The sequence below is a fragment of the Drosophila mauritiana genome, chromosome 3L (genome assembly GCF_004382145.1).
Source record: "Drosophila mauritiana strain mau12 chromosome 3L, ASM438214v1, whole genome shotgun sequence".
Classification (NCBI taxonomy): Eukaryota; Metazoa; Arthropoda; class Insecta; order Diptera; family Drosophilidae; genus Drosophila; species Drosophila mauritiana.
The window spans coordinates 15,900,712-15,926,745 of record NC_046669.1 but is presented as its reverse complement, the minus strand read 5'-3'; the positions used below and the strand labels follow the sequence as shown (position 1 = coordinate 15,926,745).

General features: G+C 43.2%; 14 protein-coding genes across 15 annotated transcripts; 7 read left to right on the top strand and 7 right to left on the bottom strand.

The window, feature by feature from the left end:
- Positions 1 to 324: 324 nt before the first annotated feature.
- On the top strand, positions 325 to 1,032 carry LOC117140097. Its single transcript, XM_033302852.1, has one exon. It carries the CDS (start codon positions 390 to 392, stop codon positions 762 to 764), a length of 375 nt encoding a protein of 124 aa, XP_033158743.1. The 5' UTR covers positions 325 to 389; the 3' UTR covers positions 765 to 1,032.
- Positions 1,033 to 1,105: 73 nt separating this feature from the next.
- Positions 1,106 to 1,980, top strand: LOC117140096 (larval/pupal cuticle protein H1C). The gene is made up of 2 exons (XM_033302851.1): positions 1,106 to 1,316; positions 1,390 to 1,980. The coding sequence occupies exons 1-2, from the start codon at positions 1,305 to 1,307 to the stop codon at positions 1,933 to 1,935; spliced, it is 558 nt and encodes a 185-aa protein (XP_033158742.1). The 5' UTR covers positions 1,106 to 1,304; the 3' UTR covers positions 1,936 to 1,980.
- An 824-nt stretch (positions 1,981 to 2,804) lies between these two features.
- Positions 2,805 to 3,504, bottom strand: LOC117140517 (A-kinase anchor protein 14). Its single transcript, XM_033303496.1, has 2 exons — positions 3,445 to 3,504; positions 2,805 to 3,379 (listed from the first exon to the last, which is right to left on the bottom strand). The coding sequence occupies exons 1-2, from the start codon at positions 3,454 to 3,456 to the stop codon at positions 2,900 to 2,902; spliced, it is 492 nt and encodes a 163-aa protein (XP_033159387.1). The 5' UTR covers positions 3,457 to 3,504; the 3' UTR covers positions 2,805 to 2,899.
- A 2,369-nt stretch (positions 3,505 to 5,873) lies between these two features.
- On the top strand, positions 5,874 to 6,256 carry LOC117141581. The gene is made up of 2 exons (XM_033305094.1): positions 5,874 to 5,938; positions 6,029 to 6,256. Exons 1-2 carry the CDS (start codon positions 5,927 to 5,929, stop codon positions 6,254 to 6,256), a joined length of 240 nt encoding a protein of 79 aa, XP_033160985.1. The 5' UTR covers positions 5,874 to 5,926.
- Positions 6,257 to 6,671: 415 nt separating this feature from the next.
- On the bottom strand, positions 6,672 to 7,281 carry LOC117140309 (A-kinase anchor protein 14-like). The gene is made up of 2 exons (XM_033303154.1): positions 7,196 to 7,281; positions 6,672 to 7,134 (listed from the first exon to the last, which is right to left on the bottom strand). The coding sequence occupies exons 1-2, from the start codon at positions 7,205 to 7,207 to the stop codon at positions 6,751 to 6,753; spliced, it is 396 nt and encodes a 131-aa protein (XP_033159045.1). The 5' UTR covers positions 7,208 to 7,281; the 3' UTR covers positions 6,672 to 6,750.
- Positions 7,282 to 7,621: 340 nt separating this feature from the next.
- On the top strand, positions 7,622 to 8,231 carry LOC117140937 (A-kinase anchor protein 14-like). Of its 2 annotated transcripts, XM_033304134.1 has the most exons (3): positions 7,622 to 7,681; positions 7,742 to 8,035; positions 8,120 to 8,231. In XM_033304134.1, exons 1-3 carry the CDS (start codon positions 7,670 to 7,672, stop codon positions 8,156 to 8,158), a joined length of 345 nt encoding a protein of 114 aa, XP_033160025.1. In that variant the 5' UTR covers positions 7,622 to 7,669; the 3' UTR covers positions 8,159 to 8,231. The 2 variants fall into 2 exon arrangements, with proteins under 2 accessions (XP_033160025.1, XP_033160024.1); XM_033304133.1 differs by having other exon boundaries at positions 7,742 to 8,231.
- Positions 8,232 to 8,513: 282 nt separating this feature from the next.
- LOC117140943 (neuropeptide-like 3) lies at positions 8,514 to 9,176 on the bottom strand. Its single transcript, XM_033304140.1, has 2 exons — positions 9,130 to 9,176; positions 8,514 to 9,000 (listed from the first exon to the last, which is right to left on the bottom strand). The coding sequence occupies exons 1-2, from the start codon at positions 9,139 to 9,141 to the stop codon at positions 8,740 to 8,742; spliced, it is 273 nt and encodes a 90-aa protein (XP_033160031.1). The 5' UTR covers positions 9,142 to 9,176; the 3' UTR covers positions 8,514 to 8,739.
- Positions 9,177 to 11,885: 2,709 nt separating this feature from the next.
- Positions 11,886 to 12,605, bottom strand: LOC117140940 (uncharacterized histidine-rich protein DDB_G0274557). The gene is made up of 2 exons (XM_033304136.1): positions 12,485 to 12,605; positions 11,886 to 12,424 (listed from the first exon to the last, which is right to left on the bottom strand). Exons 1-2 carry the CDS (start codon positions 12,494 to 12,496, stop codon positions 12,080 to 12,082), a joined length of 357 nt encoding a protein of 118 aa, XP_033160027.1. The 5' UTR covers positions 12,497 to 12,605; the 3' UTR covers positions 11,886 to 12,079.
- A 6,089-nt stretch (positions 12,606 to 18,694) lies between these two features.
- Positions 18,695 to 19,345, top strand: LOC117140941 (neuropeptide-like 3). The gene is made up of 2 exons (XM_033304137.1): positions 18,695 to 18,784; positions 18,849 to 19,345. Exons 1-2 carry the CDS (start codon positions 18,773 to 18,775, stop codon positions 19,188 to 19,190), a joined length of 354 nt encoding a protein of 117 aa, XP_033160028.1. The 5' UTR covers positions 18,695 to 18,772; the 3' UTR covers positions 19,191 to 19,345.
- A 602-nt stretch (positions 19,346 to 19,947) lies between these two features.
- Positions 19,948 to 20,572, bottom strand: LOC117140939 (pupal cuticle protein C1B). Its single transcript, XM_033304135.1, has 2 exons — positions 20,503 to 20,572; positions 19,948 to 20,440 (listed from the first exon to the last, which is right to left on the bottom strand). Exons 1-2 carry the CDS (start codon positions 20,512 to 20,514, stop codon positions 20,063 to 20,065), a joined length of 390 nt encoding a protein of 129 aa, XP_033160026.1. The 5' UTR covers positions 20,515 to 20,572; the 3' UTR covers positions 19,948 to 20,062.
- Positions 20,573 to 21,277: 705 nt separating this feature from the next.
- On the top strand, positions 21,278 to 21,907 carry LOC117140936 (pupal cuticle protein G1A). The gene has a single exon (XM_033304132.1). It carries the CDS (start codon positions 21,338 to 21,340, stop codon positions 21,782 to 21,784), a length of 447 nt encoding a protein of 148 aa, XP_033160023.1. The 5' UTR covers positions 21,278 to 21,337; the 3' UTR covers positions 21,785 to 21,907.
- Positions 21,908 to 22,457: 550 nt separating this feature from the next.
- Positions 22,458 to 23,001, bottom strand: LOC117140944. Its single transcript, XM_033304141.1, has 2 exons — positions 22,802 to 23,001; positions 22,458 to 22,743 (listed from the first exon to the last, which is right to left on the bottom strand). The coding sequence occupies exons 1-2, from the start codon at positions 22,820 to 22,822 to the stop codon at positions 22,531 to 22,533; spliced, it is 234 nt and encodes a 77-aa protein (XP_033160032.1). The 5' UTR covers positions 22,823 to 23,001; the 3' UTR covers positions 22,458 to 22,530.
- A 903-nt stretch (positions 23,002 to 23,904) lies between these two features.
- Positions 23,905 to 24,569, top strand: LOC117140935 (cuticle protein 12.5). Its single transcript, XM_033304131.1, has 2 exons — positions 23,905 to 24,011; positions 24,077 to 24,569. Exons 1-2 carry the CDS (start codon positions 24,000 to 24,002, stop codon positions 24,530 to 24,532), a joined length of 468 nt encoding a protein of 155 aa, XP_033160022.1. The 5' UTR covers positions 23,905 to 23,999; the 3' UTR covers positions 24,533 to 24,569.
- A 399-nt stretch (positions 24,570 to 24,968) lies between these two features.
- On the bottom strand, positions 24,969 to 25,414 carry LOC117140942. The gene is made up of 2 exons (XM_033304139.1): positions 25,390 to 25,414; positions 24,969 to 25,326 (listed from the first exon to the last, which is right to left on the bottom strand). The coding sequence occupies exons 1-2, from the start codon at positions 25,399 to 25,401 to the stop codon at positions 24,997 to 24,999; spliced, it is 342 nt and encodes a 113-aa protein (XP_033160030.1). The 5' UTR covers positions 25,402 to 25,414; the 3' UTR covers positions 24,969 to 24,996.
- Between the last annotated feature and the right edge of the window lie 620 nt (positions 25,415 to 26,034).

Here is a 26,034-nt window from a genome sequence, read left to right as displayed (position 1 = left end):
ATCCCAATATTCACGGAATGCAAATCTCATGAAACGCGTGCATTCCATTTTACTGACGTATATTTGCTACGAGCACGGCTTCTTAACGGCATCATAGAACTTTTCTTGGATTTTGCAACAAACAGATACTTTTGAGAACTACATAGAAATTTCCTTGAACTTGAACTTCAAGTGTTTTGCGCTGCTGGTTTCCCCTTCAGATGCATTCGGTCATGTGCGGACTTAAAATTTGTGTACAGCAAATTGTTTATAAATGCAAAATATATATGAATTGTAATCAAAATAGGTCAATTCAAATATATAAGGAGCAGCAAGGAGGCCGTGCTTAACCACTTTTAGAGTAAGCCTGATAAATAGGGGAACAATACTACTTTGCTGCCACGATAACCATGTCGAATACCAGTCGTCTCGATATTTGGGTGCCCAGTCCCGCCATAATACTGCATCAGATGCAATCCAACGAGGATGTGTCCGATGAATCCACCCTGGAATACCATGAGGAATCCAACCAGGCGTGGCGCGAACAATACATGTCCAAAAACATGGCTAGAATGGGAGTCGGGTTTGAGTTCGTGAACTCAACCTCTCGCTACATGAGCTCCTTAAGCAGCACCCAGGATGACGACACAGAGAACCACGTGATTGGTAATTCATCTTCTAGCATCGTCTATCGAGCTTGGCCCACCATCCGAATCCCCCGTCTCGAAATTCAGTCTTATAGTTCCGGGTCGGATGACGAGAATCTGATCCAGCACCTGGCGTAATCCAAATGCCATTAATTCCCAAAATTCCCCGTGTTTGAGAGCCTTATCCGATTTCCTCGTTTCCCTCACCAGGATACTCCTGCCTGTCCCACCGCTGCCGCATCTGAGCTCCAATGAATCCGGACTGGACGCGCGACGCCCTTAATTGTGGTCTTTTAATTGTGGAATTAAATTGCATTTCATCTTGTTTTGTTTGCTGCCTCACAAATCCAAAGACCTTCGTCTAGGCTCTCTGAACCTGAACTAACAATATATTTGTGTTATTAATCTTTTGGGTTATTGTTCGGGCTTTTAAAACCTTTTTCGGACCAACGACAATTGAATGTTCGGCTGATTTGCAAGTGAGGGTTCGCAGATGCTAAGTTTAGCGCCGGGTTCAAGTTCAATGTAAAGCAAACAAGTTTTTACCAATTGCTCATTAGTTGGTTTTGCTGAAGGACAATCGAGCTGGCGAACTTTTGGCCATATAAAGCCGTAGACTTAGTTTGAAATCAGCATCAGTCACTCGTCGACTTCAAACCTCCTCAAACCAAAATCAACATGTTCCGCTTCGTGAGTATTGGAGTATTATATATATATTTATATATATATATTTCAGGATCTAACTTGCTGTTATCAAATTCAGATTGCTATCTGTGCCCTGGCCACCATTGTCGCCGCTGCTCCGGGATTCATTGAGGAGCACCCCGTGGCCATCGCCCCCGTTGTGGCCAAAGTAGGTGCCGTAGTGCACAGTGCCCCACTGGCCACCTCCCACCAGAGCTTCACCCAGTACCACAACCAGGCGGTGCTCACTCCCGTGGTGAAGCATGTGGTGCCAGCTGTTCCCGTGATCAAGACTGTGGCTCCAGTGGTTCCTGTGGTCAAGCATGTTGCTCCTATCGTGCCCGTGGTCAAGCATGTGGCTCCCATCGTGCCCGTGGTCAAGCACGTGGCTCCAGTCGTTCCCGTCATCAAGACCGTGCCTGTGGTGCACCACCAGACCTACGTCGCACCCGCTGTCCACCATGTGGCCGCCGTGCCCGTGGTGAAGGCTCTGCCCCATGCCGTCTCCCACCAGAGCCACACCCAGGTGCACCACCAGAAGACCATCATCACCCCGGTGGTTGCTCCTCTGGTCAAGACTGTCGCCGTCGCCGCTGCTCCAGTGGCCCATGTCTACCATCATTAGGAAACCTTTTGCTTGAACGGATTGTTATGATTGCTTCTTTGAATAAATTTATTTGTTGATCGTAGAAATTGTGAAATTTTATGAATTGCTCTTTTTGTGGCAAAATTTTGAATGGCTGATCGATTTGATCCAATCCAATTAGCATTTAAATAATCAATTTGAATGACTTTTAGTGGGGTATTCATTAGTATTCATTGGCAATCTCGAGCCGGTAGCCGAGTGCCAAAACTTTAAATAAATAAAAATAAAACACAAAAGTAAAACTGCCCAGAGGCAGCACCGAAAATAAATTGTGCAAAGCAATTATTGTAAATTTTTTTTCTCGTTTAATAAATGACTTTCATACATATTTATGAGTAAATGGCTTTTTAACTTTTACCAATGCTGTACATATCAATTCAAATTTGACATTATACATTTTTTACGCATTACTAGAATCATAGGTATATAACAGGTTAAAAGGAAGCGTTTCCGATTACATAAAGTATATATATTCTTGATATGATGCACTAGTCGATGTGATCTGTACGTTCGTCTGTCTGTCCGTCCGCCTGTACGTCCGTATAAACGTTGTGTTCTCGAGAACTATAAAAGCTGGCACAGTTTTGAAAAATGTATTGATTTCTTTTTTCATTTTACTATTTTTCTGGACAATATATATATATATATATGTATATATATATAAGATATATAATAAATTTCTACCTTAGTAGATAGGCCTTAAAAGATTGGGAAATGATTAAGTCCTGTAAGTGGGAGCACTTAAGAAATATCAAATAATACCTTTACTATTTAATTAAGATCCAGGAATTTTTAATGCTGGGTCATCGCTTGTAATCATATTTTGGGTAAATGTAAAAACTTATTGCATTAAGAAATCAAAGTTATATTTAATTTCAAATGATTTTTTTATTTTCTCGATCAACAAATTTATCATAACCATATGAGTTCGCTTTCAATGGATTTACTTGTGGTAGGCGGAGTAGACAACTGGAGCGCTGTGGACGGTGTGGACCAGAGGGGCAGCTGGGATCACGGTCTTAAGGACGGGAGCAGCTGGGATGACGGTCTTGACCAGCGGAGCGGCTGGGACGACAGTGTGGACCAGAGGAGCAGCGGACACCACAGTCTTAAGGACGGGAGCGGCAGGGATCACAGTCTTGACCAGGGGAGCGGCATGGACCACCGGGGCAGCATGAACTACTGGGGCAGCATGAACCACCGGGGCGGCATGAACCACTGGGGCAGCATGAACCACCGGGGCGGAGTAGACCACTGGCACCTTGCGCACCAGGTTCACGTTGCTCTGGTGGGTGATGGCCGAGGAGGCGCTGGTGTCCACGTAGGCGGTCTTGGCAAGAATCGCCGGCTGGACAATCGAGTGGGTCTCGGCAATCAGACCGGGGGCAGCGGCGGCCACAGCCAGGCAGGCGAAGAAGGCGACCTGTGGAGGAGGATAATGGGTTAGAGGACTCCCAGCACTCGGCTTCCATCTCCTAGACAACTCACGAATTTGAACATCTTTGGATTGGTTTTTTTTGGGGGGTATGCTGTGATTGCTGAATCGATTGCAACTGCTGATGATGACAGGCCAAACGCGGGGTTTTTATAGTTGCCTAGTTTGGTCCAAAGCCCAATTGTTTGTCGCTAAGTACTTGGCTGAACTTGAGCCGCCAACCGGTTTGGGTTTTTAAGTAAAACACATATTCGGGTTTTCAGTTTTCAGCTGACTCTGGCTTCTAAGCGCTTATCAAAGACGCAGTTCGTTAACTGACCTAGGTTCCAGCAGCTTTGGCTCTGTGTGTGGGTGATTGTGAGGAACTCGAGAAGTCGGGACAACAAGCCAGGCCAATCAATCGACAATGGGCCAAGTAATTGGCCTTAGATGCGGTCGCTTACGCAAATGAGACTGCCTGCAGATGGTGGGCTATCCCATTGAGTGCGTGGGCTATCCTTACATCCTTACATACATCCTCCTCGTTGGCCTTTAACAATCACTTGATCCGGCGCGTAATTAAGTTGCATTCTCGTCTTGGGTATTCATCCCCATCTTGTCTGCTGGATGCGCCTTTGTGGGCATGGGCGCATCTCCCAGTGCTCGTTATGCGACCTTTTACCACATAACCACATAATTAATGGGTAAGCCAATGTGTGCAAATGTGTAAATACCATCGGTGAGATATTCAATAAGAGTTGCTCACATAACACCAGTAACATTGACAGCTGGAGGTAATCAAAGGTTGCAACCAGGACAATTGTCTGCGAACGGAGGTGTGTAATTGCCGCACTGGTCAGCAAATCGTATTCAAAGGCCTGATTACGCGATCTAAGCGAATGCGCTAAGAATAAATGTGCCCTTTGCTAGTCAATTGGTTATTTAATGCCAGGAATGAAGGACAGAGTCTGTGCCAAGATGTTGTAATATTTTGAGGATATTCGATGGACTTGGGTTAAGAGCAAACCTGATTTATGGAAACTTGTTGAGCAAGAAATTCTGGGAGTTATATTGCCGCATAAGAACAGTATAAGTTGGTCTATAAATAAAGATATTTCTATTATTTTTTCATTGGACGTTGTTATAAATAGACCTTGAAAAAGCCAATGATGATAGATTAAGTGACAAATCGGTTTTTTGACTGCGTTACAAATCATCGAATCAAGTTAATTAGTCATTTTGAATTCGTTATAGAATTTTCCTCTACTTGTTTAGTAAATTCTATACTATTACAATATTTTTTCTTTAAATGCAGTTAAGTAAGGAACAGCTCACGTCACTTCGAACCCTGAACTTGACCCAAATCAGAACCCTCGAGACTTTGCCCTTCATCGAGAGCGTCGCAAACAAAAGCGCAGTAAATTATAAGCGTACGCCTGCATTCAAATTGAAGCTGGAGCCGCATTTGGATTCGGATTGCAACATCGGCGTCGTCCAGTTGATGGCAGCGGCTCCTCAAGTGATTCATGGCCAGGCCATAAAGACCCGGCTACCAACTTCCAACTGCAGCGGCTGCTACCTAAGTGCCGCTCGAGTGACAGATAAAGAGCCCCGCCGAATCCCCCAATCCCTCCCAGACTCGGATTCGGATTCAGACCCAGTCCCTATGTCAAGGTTATCCGGCGGACAAGCCCCACGCGCACTTAACCCACAATTTCGAGCTGGACGCTGCGGCTTTCGGGGCTCGACTTTGGATCGAGCGACAGTTACACGTACTTAAGATAACTATCTGCCATCTGGCATCTGGTATCTGGTAATGTGGAAAATGAATACCCAGAAAATTAATTTGCGGTCCCTGTAATTTTATGGAGCGATGCTTGCCGATTGTTATTTTATGGCTGTGCTTCGAACACTTCAATCAGTCATCGCAGGACAAAAAACAAAAAACAAGTTGCTGACTTATTTATTTGTTTATAATTTTTAATAGCTTGTAGCAGCGCTGCTTTATGGGTTGGGAAACGAGCTACTTGGGTTAACATATGTTCGCTACATTTATTAATTTACAACATGTATTTCACAGCTTCGGGCTTGGATTGTTGCCAATTTCACAATATAAAATTTATAGATACATATATGTGTTTAAAATGAGATGTCATCTGTCTGAACGCATTTAGCTAGTCACGAAATTTATTGAATATTAAATCTTTTTTATTATTTTTGTTATATCCACCAATTCAAATATTAAAATATTCTCTATGTTTACCATTAATATGCGTGCTTTTATTTCTTCAGATAATCCGCAGTTCTAATTGTTTCATTAAATGGATCAGTGATCTAATAACATCGAAACTGTTTTCTGGTCCATTCAATCGTTTTGCTAAGTAGACCCGTTGTAAGACCTTCGTTAAATTTGGCGTGTCATTTGTCATTTTGGCAAATCTATTGACAATTTGGCTATATAAACGTTGCGTAGGCCTCATTGGGTCATGAGTTCTTACTGGAGTTTCGCCGAGCCAAATTCAAACTAAGACTAGATCCAATTTCAGCTGCCTCAACATGCACAGAATGGTAAGTAAAATTGCTGCAATTAACCACGAATTTTTCATATATTTTATGAACTATAATAACCAATTTAAATCATTTCCAATTCGTTTGCAGCTGCTCTACACCTTGGTAATCGTTGCCCTTGCTTTGGTTCAGGCCTGCCAAATCCATCATAATCTGACATTTCCTGCTGTGGACCAAGTTTCCGACTGTTCTGGCCACCACCTCACTTTTGGTAATCGGAGTTTGACAAGGGATCCGCCCACATTAACCACAGGCAACTCGATGTCATCTCGGCTTGAACTTTGCTTTTATGGCAAACCTTTTACGCTGGGGCATTAGCCGTGCTTTGTTGTTGCTTTGTTATTGCTTGAATAAATTGTTGTAAATTATTAATAATATAAAAAGGTGCGATTGTTCTTATTGGTATAAGCTTAGATGCTTGGTTTCGAGTTTACTGCGGAGTTTTGGTTGCATTTGTTAATTGGCAATACATTTAAATTTAATTGCATTCAATTATATATAAATATATATAATACAATATTTTTTAAAACAATATAAATGTTTTATTTATTTAAAGAACAACACATTTAGTGTGCTGGTAGTTATTGATTTTGTATAAAATAATTTATGGTCCATTTTAAACATGTTTTAAACACTCTGACTTCAACATACTATAATTTAGAATTTTTCTTAACAAATGTTTTGTTTTATTCAAGTCCCAAGCCATATTTCTGGTAAATAAAATAATATTTCATAATTTATGATCAATAATACTTTTCAGAATTTTATTTTACTTTTATATAATTGGTTAACAAACAAAGAATTTAAAGGCTTTAGTGGTGCAGGGTGTAGGCCAGAGGAGCGGAGTGCACCACCGACTTGACGAGGGGAGCGGAGTGAAGCACCGAGTGCACCACAGGAGCGGAGTGAACGGAGTGAACCACTGGAGCGGCGTGGACAACGGGCACGGAGTGAACCACTGGAGCAGCGTGGACGGCAACGGCGGGATGGGAGTAGGTGGTGGTCTTCACGATGGGAGCAACCACGGGCTGCACCACTGCCTTGCTGTGCACCTGGGTGATGCTCTGGTGGGAAACCGCCGAGGGAGCTGAGTGAACTACGGATCCAACCTTGGCCAGGACGGGCTCGTGCACCACATGGTGAGTCTCGATCAGACCAGCGCTGGCGGTGGCGACCAGGAGAGCAACGACGGCGATCTGTAGGGAATAAGCCTCGATTACTTCAGGTCCGGAGGATAATATTCCCTTTGTTACTCACGAATTTGAACATTTTGATATTGGTATATTTGAAGCGAATGCTGCTGATTGCTTGAGAAGATTCGTGAGGTAACTGATGATGTTTGGGAACAGACATCCCAACTTATATAGAACCTCGAGCCAACGCTCCAAGCCCAACCGCTGACCTTCAGTACGCCCCTGCATGACCCGACTTTGATCAGTTGGAGATTCGAAATCCAAAATCGAGTCGAAGCAAGCTCATTATGATTTCTCGTTGCTGCAGCTGCCGAAAGCCAAAAGCTCAGATCGTTGGAGCCCGAAGTATTTGAAGTATCTGTTGCCTTATCAAAAGCCCCTCAAGGTGGACAACTTCGGCTGCCGAAGTATCTGGCTGTTTGAGCCCTTAGCCTGCGCAGCTTAGTCGCTATATAAGCCTCATCTGCACGTTCCACCAGCATCAGTCATCTCTCTGAACTTACCCCAAAAACAACCAACCAACCAAACCTTATTCAAGATGTTCAAATTTGTAAGTCCAAAGGATTTGTGATATAATTAAGAACTTGGCTTTAATTTGTTACTCCTAAAGGTTGCCGTCATCGCTCTCCTGGTCGCCACCGCCAGCGCTGGTCTGATCGAGACTCACCATGTGGTGCACGAGCCCGTCCTGGCCAAGGTTGGATCGGTGGTGCACTCAGCTCCCTCGGCGGTTTCCCACCAGAGCATCACCCAGGTGCACAGCAAGGCAGTGGTGCAGCCCGTGGTTGCTCCCATCGTGAAGACCACCACCTACTCCCATCCCGCCGTTGCCGTCCACGCTGCTCCAGTGGTTCACTCCGTGCCCGTTGTCCACGCCGCTCCAGTCGTCCACTCTGTGCCGGTGGTGCACTCCGCTCCGGTGGTGCACTCCGCTCCTGTGGTGCACTCTGTGCCTCTGGTCCACTCTGCTCCCCTCGTCAAGTCGGTGGTGCACTCCGCTCCTCTGGCTTACACCCTGCACCACTAAGGAGGCAAATGTGATACAGTATTTACGATTTTTTGTTTCAATAAATGTTTTTCGTTTTGTCATAACAAGTTAACCGATTGTGTTTTATTAGTTTTAAAGGAAAGCTTTAATTTTAAATTTTTTAATTATGAGCAATGGAATTTCAGTTCTCTAAGACTTATCATTAAATATTTCAAACTCCGCAAAAATTAATTAATTAAACAATTACATTGAAACCAAGACCAAAAGATACATTGTTTCCTTTGCATCCACTTCTTATAAAACTCTTATACTCACCTTTAAGATATTATTCGAGTATACTTTTGGGCTGCTCTAAAAATTAGTTAAATTGAAATAAATCCAAAATTCTTTTCGCTCGCTATAACAAGTATGGTAGGTATTTATTGCTTGGAATGTATTTTAGTGTCTAAACATTTTTTTGTGATTTTTTCCTTCTCATTGCTGAATTTGCTTGCATTATAAACAGGGCACAGGACTTGTGGTTGAAGTAATCCGCTGGAAATGTTATGGTTGAACAGGAGCTGATTGGCTGGCGTGTGGGTGAATTATATGGATGGTTGGGTCTCCAATGGGTAACTGGATTAACCGATCACAACGGGTCCCAGGCCATGGACGCTCTTGATCAGCAGAGGAGAAGGATGCACCTGGGTGATGGCAGCATGGGAAATGGCACCGGGCACCACGCTCACCACATGAGGAGCAATCAGAGGAGATCCGACGACGGTGGGTCCCCAGATTCCAGGTGCCACAATGCCAGGGCCAATGAGTCCAGGAGCAGGAGCGGGAGCGGGAGCGGGAGCTGGGGCAGCAGCAGCCAGGCTAAGGAGAGCAACGAAGACGCACTGGAAAACAATGCAAATATATACATATATATATATATATATTAGAAGGATGTCAGCATATGTTCACTTTTTTTCACAGAATCCTTTTCTTTTTACAAAGAATATTCTTGATTGGCTTAAAGCACTCACCAGCTTGAACATTTTGTTTTGTTGATGGTTTGCAACGATTTGACATAGAATTGCACTCCCGACTGGCCTATTTATACGGAATAATCGGAACTGCAGTTGGCGCTCTCCAAATGGGTCGCCAACACACGCCTCTGCACTCTGCACTCATTTCACCCGGCAACAAACACATTTTCCACAGCATTCTAGCCAAGTTAAGCCACATAGAACCAAACTGATTCGAGCCGAATGCAAACCCTTCCGGGGGCAGGTTCTCGAGTTACCGAAATGCACAGGGAAAATATTTATGCTAAATGCTACAAGTAATAGAAAAGGATTTCTTATACATTAATTGGATGTATATTGTATGTAGATTCCCTAAAATCACGGCCTGTGACATCAATTTACTTATATAATCTATCATCTGAATTTTAACTTCTGTCTCGACCTAACTATCGTAATTAAATTACTTGAAAGTCGAATGTTTTCAAACTTTCTCTTCTTTTCTCCCAGTGCATTCGTTCTCCCTCAGTTGACTGGCCACTTCGTTGCGATCTGATTTGATTCTATTCGATTTCGCCGCCTTATGATTTATGCAATGCGAGACATGTTCTAAGTGGACTAACACCCTCCCCATTCCGCATTCCCACTTGCTGCGGGGACTATGCGGCGTATACTTGACACTGTTGCATGCGTCGCACAATTAAGCAAACAAATAAATAGAATCATGTCAGGGGGAAAATATGTAATGCGAGTCCAAGAAAAGAATCAACTCAAGCGGCTTAGTTTAGTTTACGGGGTAAGAGGAGGTGGGGCTTGCTCTTTGCACTTTTGGCTTGCATAAATTAAGTTCCCAACTTGGCGAAACGTTGATTAATGTGACTTGCCAATAGCGCCGCCGGTCAGTTGGTAGTTCGTTTGGTCAGCCAACTTGCCCCGGGGCTCGGCCAATCGACAGAGATTGTCTCCAAAGCGATTTTGTCTTGTGCAATAGTGCGACACCAGCACATCAGATACATTTTATGATCACTGTCGCGGGCAGTGAGTTATTACAAGTGCCGTCAAGTGGCGGAGATCAGGAAATGCATTTGCATTTCGAAAAAACATTTTTCAAAGGATGCCTATTTTACCAGCAAAGGGATTTTGATGGTTAAATTATTATTTGCTGGATTGAGGGTTTTAAAAAACAATTTTTTCGGTACTATATACATATGTTTTTTTGTACTTATTGAGATTAATTCATTTGCCAAGTTTTCTATATCATTTAAATTAGTTAAATGATTTATTGTAATAATCCTAGATAGATGAAATAAGAAAATAAACATATTTAAATATCTTGTATCTCCCAATGCTATCGATTTTAAACCAAACCCACCTTTTTATCTACCTATATCTACACATCTTTCCTCTTTTGCCAATTGCTCGTTTGTTTACCTTTAATGAGCTACCGAATCACGTGCCCGTAAAATACTACAAAAACCGCAGTTACCTTGCCGAATCTACCATATTTGTTTATTATTTTATTTCATTTGCCTCGTTTGCCGGTCAGCGAACCAAGCCGAATAGTTGGCTTAAACCATAACCGATTTGCGGCTAATTTCGGCGCTGAAAAGACAGGCCAAAACAAAAAGCGAAACTTTTTCAGGGTTAATTGCTGATTGTTATTGATTCTGATTTGATTTTAATGCACCAAACAAGGAAGCATTGATTTGTGTAGCAAACAGGGGCGCACTGGGTGGTAACCATAGTATATAAACCCCTCCGTGGAACACCTCTGCTTTTGCCCAACCCCACAATCTACGTACATATGTACATATATCCATTGAAAATTGGTAATATCTAATTGATGTTTATGTCACATTAGCTGTTCGAGTATCCCATTAGACTGGCTTTATGGCAATGTTTGCCGATTAGGCTGATTCTGAATGCGAGTTAATCGTCGGGTGTGTGGGTAAAGTATGCTGGCGATTTGCATTGGCTTATGCAAAACAGAAAGTCAATTGCAAAAGCCAAATAGACTTGAACTTGAAATAGATCTGGATCCCTTCTGATTGTATTTCCATACCATGTGTGTTTACAATGGAAATGTTGCATGCAACAGTGGCAGCAACAACTGCTATTTATCACCTCGATTGGCCAATCCGAGTGATATGCACATACACATACCCATCCCCACCTTCGTCCCGCTTGCATAGACATCGGCATTCATCATCTGCTTATGCACTGATTTGCATAACACAGAAAAATCATTTGGTTGCCACATGTAGTGGCAACGTGTGTTGTCACCATGGGAAATGTGCCATCCCCCATCGATTGTATCGAATGGTTTTTTCGGTTAATTGCGATTACCCACAGGCTAATTATGTCAGCTATATAAGGAAGTGATTTTGGTGCGAGTTTGCGGCACAGATATCCGATCGCCTTTGACGTCACTTTGCGTATTAATTACCCACTTAAAGGAAGAGAAGATTAATTTCAATTGTATAAGTGCAGTAATAATATTTTATCCGAGGTATCCGGAAATACCTTTTAATAAGAAATGTCTGAAACTCGAGCGGAAATTGTGATTGAATCAATTTTAGCCAAAGGGATTTCCGTGACACAAAAAAACGTGACAGATGTACATAAGTTTGAATAAATAATTAATAAATAATTACTTTTCTGGAATCTTGATATTTACTACCTTTTTTGTATCTTTTGTGTAAAATCCATATTCGATAATCCTTTGAGAACTGTGCTCTCCATTATCCCAAGTAAAATCATAATCTTTAGGTGTTGTATGTTTTATGTACAGCATTACAGATAGATGGAATAGAATATTCAGCAGCTTACAGCGAAACCTCCAGTTGGTCCTTACACATGAACAATCGACACACGCAAACATACACAGCATACTAAGGTTGCATTCTCCCCGTCGTCGTTATCGTTAAGCAGTTATCGTTATCAATCATCAGTCAATCGCCAGGATCGTCGTTTAGTGCAGATGGTAGTCGTGGAAGTCGTGATGGTGATGCAGATGGAAGGGATCGTAGGGGTGGTACGCCTTGATGATGGGTGCAGGATGGTAAGCCTTGATGATGGGCGGATGCACCACTGTCTTCACCACAGTGGGCAGCAGGACCGGCTTGATTATGTGGTGCGGCACACTGTGCACCACCGTGGAGCTCTGGTGGGAGACGGCGGCGGGCAGATGGTAGTGCAGTGGTTCCACATGGTGGTGATGTGGATAGTAAGGGATCTCCGGATAGTGATGGTGGTGGCCATGCAGGAAACCAGGACGAGCTGCCGCCAAGGCGCAAATGGAGAGTAGCGACACTACCTATGAGTCAGGACATCCTCAGATTGGTTCTTAGCCAGAGTTAATCCGCGATATCCTTACCAGTTTCATCATCTTGTGGGTGGCTTAATCCTCGGTGGTTGGTCTTGGTAGCTCGCTGCTTGCAACTGATGCCACTCGATGGTGTGGAGGTGGCTTTTATTCATTTGCCACCTAGCCAATTGGCCACCAGCAACAGCTGCGGATTCCGCTGCAGATGCAGATGCAGATGCTCTCGTTGCCATATCCGCCGCTGCTGAGAGGCTTCAATGTTGTGGAACCTTGCGTTTGCATCCGCAGTTTGCAGTTTGCAGTCTGCCGCCTGAAGTTGCTGCCGTTGTAATTGCAGCTCGTTTCGTTTTTCATTTCAATTGTTGCTTTTGCGTTGTCTGCCTTTTTCGCACACAGTTTTGTCAAGCGCCGCATTGTTTACCCGCAGTCTGAGTCGCTCCATCCATCGACCCCTTCCAATCCCAATCCCAATCCGAAGAGCTGAACTCTGCCACGGCTGGGTTCAATGAGGTGGCAGACACCACAGATTACATTAATGTCTGGATACTCTTATAAAAGTGTCGATGGGATCTGAAGGAGAGAAGTTCACTATAGTATCCACATTATCAGAACATAGAACTTCAAATGGAATTATATCTCTTCAGTGGGTCTGGATCTTATAAATTATAAAATGTTTTTTCGTTTCGCTTATAAAATATATAAGGTACAACATAACCAAAGAATTTACTAATTAAATGATTTTTGCTTAGTTATTTATAGTGGTTAGGGAATCTTTTATTTCTTAGAAATACTTATTTTCAATTATTAAATTATTTATATAAATATTTGATTTTATTTATTTATTAAATTATTTATATAAATATTTGATATTATAAACATAGGTACTTTTGTCAAGAATGGCTAAAATAGCTGCTCATGGGATCAGTTGTCGCAAACAATTTTAAACCTTTATCCCAACTTTATCCTATAGCTTATGTATCCCAATTAGCTGAAGAGTATCTGCTTATGTGTTCATTCAGAGAGCTTTTCCTAAGGTTGTCGCTGGTTGTATTTATTTATTTGTTTTTTTTTTAGTCTTTTAATACTATAATGTCCCAGCGAATGTCGACGTTCTGTTCTCGATGCTCGTCTGCTGCAATTGGTAATTGTAATTGTTGCTGCATCTGCTGCAACTTCATTGCAATTTGCGCTTGCAACTCGCTCGTTCCGTTAGACCAATGAATAAAAAAAAACTATCGCAAAATGTCTCTGTATTTCTGCACTTGTATCTATGTATGTATCTATGTATATAGTAGCTGTATCTGTACAGTAAGTAGCATAATTTATGCCAGTGTTACATTTGCCCGCTGCGACCTTGACTACTTGAAGTTTTTGGCCCGCAAATTGCTGTTGGTTTTACAGCATCGCATTTTTGTTTCTTGTTTTTTTTCAGTTTTTTCTTGGCTCTCTTGTTTTCATTTCTTGGTCAGCGGAAATTCACACTCGCCAATTTAATTGTTGCAATTTTTTGTCGTGGAAATTAGTTGTCTGCCTCAATATCTTCTATGTTATCTATGGGTCTGAGAATGTGCAAAAACTACCTTACTTTTTTTGAGTGTGTGAGAATCGAGACATATACTCTGTTGTCGTCATATGCATACAGCCGCGATCGAAATTTTAGCTTTAATACTTGTAATGAGTGTGGGAAAACATTTCTTAGTTTCAGCTTTTCAACGGTTCAGTTAATTTTATTATATCATATAATAATAAAACCAAAAAATTCGTACGCTCTTTAATGGCCTCTATAAGAATGATTTTTACTTCTAGAAAAGGTCTTAATGGTTATTTCATGTTTCTAAATACATCTCTGTTTATTATGTACGCCATTTAAAATCACCCAACTAAAACAAATTTATATTTTTAACGATTGGTAAAATTACGAAAAAAATTTAAACACTAGAAACAATAAAAGCGTGCTCATAAAAGCATTTATTTGCCTATAACCTTTAAATTGAAATAAATTTGCGATCTTAAAGCCGCATTTTATCAATTTTATTATACCTAATTTAACATACTCGACTTTGGAGCTCATCTCTATACACCTATTGTATTGACTGCAGTTGCTCAGCTTCGCTACTGTCTGCCATCGATTGTGATATTTAAGGCTTCCATTCGCGCCCTGTCATCTCATCGCCTGGAAAAGTTCACGAACGGCAGCGGATTCAGCTTCAGATACAGATACAGATACAACTTCATGGCAAACTAGAACACTTGAGTCGAGAGCACGAGCTCATTAGAATGTCGTTTGGTATTTTGACAGGCAACTTGGACGGCAAGTGCTGAAATGTCAGCCTGCGAGGGTATAATAATCGGCAACGAGGCTGTGGCAAATTAATCATGATTTGCATTAAGCGGGGTAAATATTTACACAACAATTCGCTGGGGTCCCTGGTCAGCACTCCCACAAAAATGGGGCCCGAAATGAATTCAATTGCTTGACTTATCGCGACCAGGAAGCACTGCATCTGCGGCATAAACGGGTTGCAGCCAGCGACTATGTTGCAACTTGCAACAGTGGAGTGCCGCAGCACTCCACCCAAAATGCCCGATTCAGTTCAGTGGGTTAGTGGGAGCCCGCAGTCCGCATTTGTTATCTTCGACTTGGAATCTCGAGTTATTTTCAATGTTATTGCAATTAAATTGTGAACCAAGTCAGGCATCCGCTGACGCAGCACTTCCAATCCGAGAATGCCGCTCAATTGATGGACACATCTGACCTTAGTGAGTGGCCAATGGCCAATTGGTCGCCCGGCCACCTGTTGGGTATTCTCGTTGAGTATACGCCAGAGTGGCAGCCAGCAGGCACCTCGGCCAGCGAGTTAGTCGAACGTAATTACTCGAGGGGCCCCGTGGAAATGAAAATGATTTTTATATACGTATGTATATTGTGTGGCATGGGGCGCCGCTCTACTTGCCGCAGCTGCAGCACATTTCTCACCACCGATTGCCATTTGCGTAATGCTCCTTCTGGCCGGAGTTTCCGACTCCAACTGGGTTTCTGAGTGTCCAGCGCTCTGACACCTGAGTGAACTGTGCCAACAGGACAGGTCGTATCATTTGTGGCTGGGCCGGGAGTGTTTGGCAACTACATTGCCAACCCGTCGGATTGGGCCTGGCCAACCACGCTCTTTTCTGGCCTGCAGAAATATTCAATTTCACGTAACATAATGGTCAACTAATTTTGAGTCATTCAAAGGTGTCTGCACTGCTAGCAGAATGCTTTTGTACTTTAGTTTATGAGCATTTTAATGGATTTAGTTTTGAATTACTTCTGTAGGCGGCTGAAAGGTAGGTCGACTAGTTTCTAACAAAGATCACAGGCGGACTTTAACTGTCAGGTCATAAATAAAACAATTAAGACTTTTATTACTCTTGTTTACAGAAACAGAAGTTTAATTAAACCAAAAGTGTTCCACATGTTCAAATATTTGCCTTTATTATAACTAAAGTTTTTGTTGTACGTACCAAAAGTCATTACAATCATTAAATTCGAGTAATCATAAAATCTACTAAGAAATACTACATATTATTATATAATTTTATATTCTTTGTGTTCTTTTCTGATCGTGTTATTTGCTCTTTACTTCCATTTGACTTTTTTCTCAATTGACTTCCAGTAACAATTTCCTCATTTATAATTTCAATACATTATTTACATGACTTCAAAGCGTAGTTCATAATTTTTCCGTGTGATCTAAGCCGACCTTTCAGCTAGTAACGCGTATAAAAATCACAATAGTACAATGGGCGATCAGAAGTTAATATTGAAAGACTCGGAAATACGAACAAAATAGTGGTAATTAGGGTAAGAACAAGACGGAAGAGTAATGACGCTTAAAGACTGTCAACAAGTGTTCCTTTACTCCCGAGTAATTGAACTTTAAGCGCGGCTAATTGTTGTTCATTACGTTAAAGCCGAGATCAGCTCGAATGTCCCTAATTAAAAGCGAAATTGAGTTTGGTGCTAAACGGTGGCGATAACAGGCGATCGAACCGAGTTTGTCCGAGGAACTGGTTCCCTGTATGATAATTGCCTGGCTGTTTCTTAATGTGGTTAGTGCTCTTGTATCCAGTCTTATGCAATGCAATGTTAGAAATACAAAAAAGATACGAAAACAGCGACAGAACTGTCACTTGCCTGCTGGCCATAAGGCGTACATTACCCCCAGAGCAGCACCACTCGAGATCCCAAGAGAGATATGTACAAACATGTAACACAGATGTGGCAAAAGCACACAGCCCGGATATTGCCAAGGAATTTAACAGAAATAGACTCGAATCTATTAAAAGTCACTCAAGAATTTCGGCTAACAAAGCGGCGGGATATGGAGGAAGAGGGAGTTGTGTCGCCGGATCGAAACATTCATTAATCAAGCTAAAAATTGCTGACAAATCACCATAACGGCGGCAAATACAACTACAGTTGAACACCAATGAAGGTACAGTTGTGTTTGTTAGTTGTAAGCAGTGGCAAATGCAGGAAATATTAAGGGGGATCACTAAAAAAAGGGATTTAAGGTGTCAAGCAAAGATCTAAACACTGGGAGTAAAGTGGTAAGTCAACTTAATCATCATATATAGCCTAACCCCTTTTGTGCCCCCACCACTGTGCCCATGGCGTATGAGTGATCTGCGCGCCTGCGCAATCGCCATCGATGTTTGCTTATTACACAAAGCGGAACTCCAGACCAGTCCCGAGTGCGGTTCTATGTGGGATGTGGCTGCGATTGTGGCGGTCTTTGGATCTGCGCCTTCTGGTGCTTTATCGCTGGCCCGTCTAGCTGCCCATTGTTATGCCAGACAATTGCAGGCCGAGATTAGCATAACCTGAAAATGCGAACGGAAAAAAGGGGTGGAGAAAGGAAGGGAGTGCTGTCGTTGCCCAGAGAAATAACAGATACAGTAAAGCAAAGTATATTCGGAGATCAATTCGGTTTAGATATGATAAATCTGAAGAATAAGAAAATGTTAAATAAAATCTATTTTATATTTTTAAGTTTAGTAAAGTAAAAAGTAAAGAGATAAATAGCATTGCTCATGAAGCTACAATTTTGTTTTTGGAATTTAATAATTATTTAATAAATAATAAATTCAATTGGATATTTTTATTATAGGAAACGTTTAACTCTTTAAGGACGTGTGTAAAATAATACTCATACAGTTCAAAAAGAAATGCTCATTTTTATTTTCTTAAAACTATGTACTCACTTCCAAAAGTTTTGAAGTACTTCTCCAGATATAACTAACCGAAAATCTCGTGGTAGCATTGTGCTAATCATCTCCGCACTGAAAGCGAAATGAATGAAATATTAAAAAACCACTGTGAGGCTTGCTAAAATATGAAGAAATTCATTTTCATTTCGTTTTGCGTTCGTTGGCCGACGTGATGGGCAAACAAATTGGCCAGCGAGTTTGCGCACATTCCTTTCTCAACGCGGTGACGATACGATTACCATTACCACTACCTCCTCCATTACCACCGCTATTACCTCCGCCTCCGTTGGCCTTCGCCAGCAGACGCAACGGAAGGAGAGGCAAATCCCTCCGCCTCCCGGACACAAGAGCCAGTTATGTTTTGGCCATGACAGATACACGCAAGTGCGTTTCCATTGAACTTGGACTACTTTGGGGCGGGTTTCGTCTGCGGCTGCTGTGCGTGTTGCAGCCAGGGCAAATTTTCACGGTCAGCTGCGAGGTGGAAAATGACAAGTGCGAAGCACATTTTCAGCGACACCCGTCTTGGCCTGAAGTGCTGCAAGTGGCGGCTGCTGGCCAACTGCTGGAGTGGGCCAGAAACCTAACGTCTGTGAGCTCAACCCAGTCCGATAGACATTACATTTTGAGTGGTTTTATTTTCTTTTTTTTTGCAACCTAATGGGGTACGATGTCTTAGGTGGGCAGTGGCCACCACACTCGGTCAGTTGGCCATTTGGCCATTCGTCGAGGGGAGTGGGGTGTGCTGGTATTTTCTGGCCAAAAAGCTGGCCGAAGACAAAGCGAATCAGCTGCTGCACATGCAAACTCGGCGAACTCCCCGTTGGCGTTATTTTTCAGCTTTTCTTAACGATGCTTGAAGGAGGAAAATAGCAAATGGCCAAAAAAAGAGCAAGAAAATTATTATTATTGTATTTTCTGCATTTTAAGATTCGGTTGCACATGGCCTCTGCTCGGCTTTTTGGGCACTATAAAAGCCGCTGCAAATTTGGAGCTAACCACACAAATCGGCGAGGCGTCAACACAGACCAACAGTTCAGTAGTTCAGCCAATAGCTAGCGCACCAGGATCGCAAGGATTAGCAAAATGTACAAGTTGGTGAGTCTACCTTATGGCCAAGTCACAGGATTCTGGACCTAATGCTATAATTTACCTCGAAAAGGTGGTGTTCTTCGCTCTGCTCGCCGTCGTGGCTGCCCGTCCGGGCTACCTGGAGTCTGGTCCACTGCTCCACAGCTATGCCGCTCCTGCCATCATCCATGAACCGGCTCTGGCCAAGGTGGGCGCCATCATCAAGACCGTGCCCAGTGCCGTCTCCCACCAGAGCATCAGCCAGGTGCACAGCTCGGCCCACATCATCCAGCCGATTGTGGCTCCGGTGGTGAAGACCTATGCCGCTCCCATCATCAAGACTTATGCGGCTCCTGCCCTCCACACCACACTCCTCTCGTCTCCGTGGGCCGGACATGGTTGGGCTGGCCATGGCTGGGCTCCGTCCTGGTAAATGTGATGGAGGTTCCTGGATGGCATTGCGTGGGCTAGCAACTTTGGCTTACCCTCACCCCGATCCCATGCTTAAACTCTCAACCCTGCTGTTTTGTTTTTCTTCTTTCACATTTCGACTGATGTAAATAAATCCATGTTTCATGCTCAAAATAATCCTGTGGCCTCTTTTTTTAATGGAAAAATACTTAAGCTACCAGTTCACTAGAACTAGAGTTCACTAGAGTCAACAATTCATAGAACTTAATAAGAATTTACAATCAGTGTTAACTTATGTTGTTGGTAGTTCTTGTCTATCAAAAGTTGGTTGCTTGATGTTTATACATTTTTTTTCTAAACTTACCTAGGTAAGTACAGTATTTCTAAATCGTTATGAAGCAATTATTGTTAAAATTGAAATGATGCTTTCAATACTCTACTTAAAGCTGTACTGAGCCATTTATAGTATTATATGAACAATAGTAAAACCTTAATGAATTCTATCTCAATATAACATAGAAATTCATGCTTCTTCCAAAAAATTTTAAATTTCATTCACTGTGGAAGATCAAAACGATTTTTGTTTAGTAAACCAATTTTTTCAGTAGTAGCTGACTGTAGATTAACTATAAGAAATGTCAACGTATATTAGCATGTTGTATATTAATTTGTATCTTCAATTTAAAAAGACATTTTAAGCCAAAATTGTCGAGTTGGAGCTATTATTTTTGTAAGTAGGGCTACAGCACTTAAATAATTTTCCAATCAAAACAAATATCCATTTTTTAACAATCACATTTTACTCGCAATTAAATTCAATTATATACAATAGGAATCGCTATTTTCTAACCGTCCAGTTCGCTGGGATGAGTCCCCAAAGGTCCAGTCTTCCGATTACCAGCTGGAGTTGTAGACAACCGGAGATGCGGCGGCATAGGAGGTGTGCACCACCGGGGCAGCATAGCTGGTGTGGACAACGGGAGCTGCAGCATAGGCGGTGTGCACCACTGGAGCGGCTGCAGCATAGCTGACCACCGGAGTGGACTTCACCACCGGGGCCACGATGTCCTCAACAACATGCGAGTGGCTGTGGACCACCGACTGGCTCTGGTGGGACACCGATGTGGGAATGCTGCTGACCACAGAACCCACCTTGGCCAGAGAGTGCTCCTGGACAACGGTTGTGGCAGCTGGAGCGGCATAAACCAGAGGAGACTCATAAAGGTGACCGGGACGAGCGAAAGCTACGGCGAGGAGAGCAGACAACACCACCTGGACAAGAGAGTTGGAGGATTAATTGATGATATAATGCTATGATATACTTTTTAACTTACCAATTTGAACATGTTTAAGGATTTTTGTTTCTTGGTCTGTGTTGTGCTGCTGAAGCGAACAAGTTGACTGATAATTTGACAACCGCAATTGCCGCCTTATATATGGTTAAAAAGTGATGTTCACGACGCGGCTGCAAAGCGAAAAAAGAGTGGTTTAATTAAAACATTTACGAGCAGAGCAGAGGGCAGTCAAAACCAAATGAGTTGTATAAATCTGCCCTCGCCGGCACAATAAAACATGAGACTTGCATTTGGTCACTGTGAGACCCGAAATCACAAAATCCCAAAAACCCGTAGCCCAAAACCCAAAAGCTCACGCACTGCAAGTTGACCCTGACTCACGCCCCCAAAGTGCAAGTAATGCAGTCGCCGAGGAACCATGGTATCTAATGGCAGTCAAGGGCTAATGGTTGTGATTCGGATAAATTTTACACAGAAGAAATCTTTGAATGATCTATTATTTAATTTAAAATATTAAAAAAGTATACCCACAGATGGTGTTCAAATTAAAAACTCAATGAAATAAAATATTTTCCATAATAAGATCACTTTTTTCTCTGTGTACTACATTTCCGAGTACCCGAACGAGTAGTTCGCTTGTCTCCGCTGAGCCGTCCACCGACGCTAATTGCTTATTGATCATTGGCCAGTATCTGATATGGGTATGATTTCGGGCCGAATTGTGACGCACTTTTGTGAGCCGGAAGGTCAAAGCCAAGTGGCTGCTGTATAAAAAGATAGATGCAGCCCGGCAAACGGCAACAGTTCTCGCAAGAAACTCAAACCGATCACTCCCAATTCCAAACAGTCAATACAGACCTAACCCATTTCCAAAATGTTCAAGTTGGTGGTATTGTCTGCTCTGCTCGCCGTAGCCGCTGCCCGTCCCGGTCACCTGTTGGAGTCCTCACCGCTGGTCTACGCTGCCCCAGCAGCGACGACCATCGTCCAGGAGCCCGTTCTGGCCAAGGTGGGAGCCGTGGTAAAGAGCGTGCCCACTGCCGTCAGCCACCAGAGCCAGTCGGTGGTGCACAGTCACGCTCATGTTGTCGAGGATGTCGTTGCTCCCGTGGTGAAGTCCACTCCGGTGGTCAGCTATGCTGCTGCCGCTCCAGTGGTTCACACCTCATATGCCGCTGCTCCCGTTGTCCACACCAGCTACGCTGCTGCTGCTCCAGTGGTTCACACCTCCTACGCCGCCGCTGCTCCCGTTCTGGCCACATCCTACGCCCAAGTGGCCGCCTCCTCGCCGCTGACCTACACCGCCACTGGTGTGTGGTAAATCCATGGCCAGGCCCACTCCGAATCCTACTCCTCCCACTGTTGACAGGTGACCAGGATGCGTGTGCATCGCTGGACGGTTTTGTGATACGAATTTTAAATAAATAAATGTTTTGCTTTGAAATCGTGCAAGTTATTTTCTTCACCCTGAAGCTCATTTATCTTCCCAATGAGTCTAAACAGATGATAGTAACAGTTTGGTAGTATAATCAGAAAATCTAACAACAGGTTATTATTTATTTATTTTTTTCCAATAATATATGAAATGTATATTCAAAGGTCCTAGGACTGAAAAACTATATTTACTGTGGAACTCATTGTTCTTGTTTAATATATAATGAAATTCAACAATTTATGCGAAATGCTGACATTTTGACGTAAATTTAGACTTTTTTTTGACATTTTCCGGCGCGTGTGGACGTGGTCTTAACTCTCTTGGTGTAAAAGTGTCCTGGTTCAATGCCCTGTGTCACGTATCTACTCACTTCCTGCTGCACCTGTGCCTTGGGTAAATATTGGACACCCATATGTCGGGAACACGCCACATATGTGTGTGAAAATTAGCTGGGTGACAGCGTGGGCATCCCGCTGGTTGGGAATTGCTGACATTCCCGGGCAGTGAACTCGACGAACCATTAGCCCTTTTCAAGGTAATTTCTAAAAGTCCTTGTACCTCTGATTTAAAAGTATTTAATAATACAGGCTAAAAACATTTTAAATCACTTGTTTTACAATTAAAGCAATACATTAGTTGAAGTTTTTGGTACGGGAGTGTGGAATCAGGGGTATCTCCATCTTTAACTTGGCAGCAAGATCAGCAAGGGGCTGGAATAACATGGTTAGTGCTCCACGCAATCCGCGATCCACCTCTGTCACGTTCACCTCCCTTCTGACTATCTCGTGGCGGCCATTAACATATCCATCGGTGCAGTGGAAGCTCAGTAGGAGTAAAAAAAATATCTAGAAAGAAATCCATTTCACAGAGGATTTTTTATGAATATTTTCAATATTTTCTTACCGCTTTCAACAGGTAATCCATTTGTAGTGTTATCAACGGCAGGTCAATTGCAATAACTGGTGCATTGTTAAAGTTTTACGCATTTATATACCAAATTCTGTTCAATTCTCAGGACGAGTGTTCTGGATGTTCTGGACAGGTGCATTCACAGTTTTACGGAATTAAAAATAAACACAGACAGTTTACTTGAAGGAAAGCAACACTTTAGTGGTCGGATTATGTTTAAAAATTGTTAGCAAATGCACATATGTATGTAAATTTAATTCCACAAAAAGTTTACAAACAGTACACATATGGCGGGATTTGGTGGAACCTGCCGGGAACTCTGGATATCTGTCGGGGCCTTTCAGGCTGATCCGAGGCAGGATTGGGATCATGAACTATAAAACGTAGAAAGTTGAAAGAGACATAGACGCAGCATAAGTTTGTTGACCCATGTTGCCACGCACACTCTAACGATCACAAACCAAACGAAAAGACGCCACACGACGTTTTGAAAAAACTGTTGACATTTTTTCTTTTAATAATCAAAGAGATTCTTGAGCTTTCTCGTTCGCATTCCCACTGAGTAGCGGGTATCTGATAGTCGAGGAAATATACTATACGCTCTCTCTTGGATTTTTACTCACTTCTGTTTTGAATGATCATTGCCAGTTCTTGGAATTTAAGTAAATGCAAGTGAACCAAGCGAAAGTGTTTTCCTGTCATTATAAACTTGGCCTTGAATTGGGTCGGAAGCGATTCTGATTGGTTCGCAATTAGAAGTAATCTCGGACCCTTGGTTCTCCCTCCGCACCAGAAATCGATCTTCAGGTGAGTACGTGCGACTAATGAGCTGCGAGTTGTGAAATGAAATCAAGAGTGGGTACGGCAAACAAGTGCGAGGCCAAAAATAAGTGAAGTAATGAGTAGTGGGAAAGGGGCAAGCTCGGTGAAGGAGGTGAGCCGAACAGAAATTGGCCACGAATAATAATCTGGTTTATGGCCAAGACCCGGGACAAGCGGCCAGAATCCATTCAGGCACGTTCGACTTATGGCTTATTGTATCCGCCTCAATGGACAAAAGCCGGCGAAGTGCGTGTGTGTGTAAAATGTGAAGTTCAAGTATAAAAGACGTTGACAGTCCCTCAGCTCAACACATTCGAAGTCTGTCTCCCTATCCAGCGACACCAGTCGAAGAAGCCAACTCCACACCAAAATGTTCAAATTGGTAAGGAGCGCAGGGATCTCCACATGGCAACTCTTTGGATTACTAACTCTTATTCCCTTCTTCAGTTCGTTCTCGCTGCTCTTTTGGCCGTGGCCGCCGCGAAGCCCGGTCACCTGGCTGCTGCTCCTCTCGTCTACAGCGCTCCCGCCACCACCACCGTCGTCCAGGAGCCCGTTCTGGCCAAAGTGGGTGCCGTTGTGAAGAGCGTGCCCACCGCCGTGTCCCACCAGAGCCTGACCCAGGTGCACAGCACCCCCGTGGTGGAGGATGTGGTGGCTCCCGTGGTCAAGACCACCGCTGTCCACTCCGCCCCCGTGTTGGCCGCCGCACCCATTGTGAAGACTGTGGCTCCCGTCGCCTACTCTGCTCCTCTGGCCTACTCCGCCCCGGTGGCCTACTCCTCGTACGCTGCTCCTCTGACCTATTCCGCACCGGTGGCCTACTCCGCACCCCTCTCCTACGCCGCCCCCGCTCCCCTGCTGCACCACGCCCCCCTTGCCTACGCCGCTGGCGCCTGGTAATGTGGTGAGGATCGAAAGAGTTTGAACTAGTTGAAAAGAAAAACGAAATCGAAAAAATAATAAATTAAATTTGAATACCAAACAGCTAATGTGAATTTCTTAAAAAAATGGGGATGTACATATATATTAATATTAAAGTGTTCTAAAAAGTGTAGAATATTGAACATACAGTGTTCATATTTGAATGTTTTGAAACCGGAATTGGAATTAATTTGCAATGTAATACTTTTTTAAAAATGCTATCTTAATGTACAATAGAATTCTTTCATTTACCAAATTTCCATTCCCATTTCACTAAAGCTATTATAGGTACAACTAATATAAGCCAATATTATTACCTTGTGTTGAACGTTATTTTATTGCATATTTTGTGTACATTTAAGTTTGCAAAACTGAAGAGGTAACATGTTACACAAAACCAAAAATGAGATTTTCTGAGGAGAATGGTTCCTTTGTTCGTTATTCTACTTCAGATAAATACTGGGGTAACTGGCTCCTCCCCAGATTCCCGGCTCGTACCATCCCGCACTGCTGCCCGCGTATCCAAGTGGGGCATACGAGATCGAAGTAGCTGGAGCATAGGCTGTCTTCAGGATGGGCGTGTGATCCACAATGGGGCGCCAGTAGGGACGCTTCTCGTGCACCACCGTGGAACTCTGGTGTGAGACGGCGGCAGGAAGGGCATAACTCTCGTATCCCACGACACTGGGAGCATATTCCACGTGCTCATAGCTGGGCAAGTAGCTGGGGCGAGCCTGGATCAGGACAGCAAATACTCCGCACACAAGGAACACCTAGGGGGAATATATATTGCTTTAGGTATTTACCTAAGATTATGTGATATAATGCCAACTCACAACTTTGAACATCTTCGCTGGGGAAACTCTGCAACAATGTTTGGCAGTTGAAGAAGTCACTCGGGTTTTATACAAGTCCGTCCAAGGGAATTGGCTTCTTTACGTTAGAATTGGCACAAACAATCGAGCCATCATCTAAATTTTGTGTTTCGTGTTTTTTGTTTTGTTTTTGCCATACTAGTGTTTTTTGCGTTTTTCCTCAAGCCAATTCCCAAGCCCAGATGGCTCATTAGTGACCCATTTGGGCGTAACTGAGCGAGCGGCTTTCGGCCGAGGCGAGGCTAAAACCGAATAGGTAAATAGGCAAATAAACAAGCCACCCACTTACCTGTTGCAGCACCCACACCCACTAAATTGGCTCCCAACTCCTGGTTATTGCTTCTACTTGACTGGCACGCAGATGTGGGCCAGCGTTCCAGCCATAAGCCATTAGCATAACCAACAGCCAAACTCTTATTTTTCTGGCTCACTGAATTTTCCCGACTATTTTTGGGTGCCACCAACGCAAATCGCAAATCGCATGCCGCCAAACACCATATGTCGCATGTGTATGGCCTATACTTTCCTCTAACTTTGCTTATAATTAACCAAACACGCCAAGATTCCCAGCCCATTTGCGGCGACCTTGGCTCTAATTTAATTAAG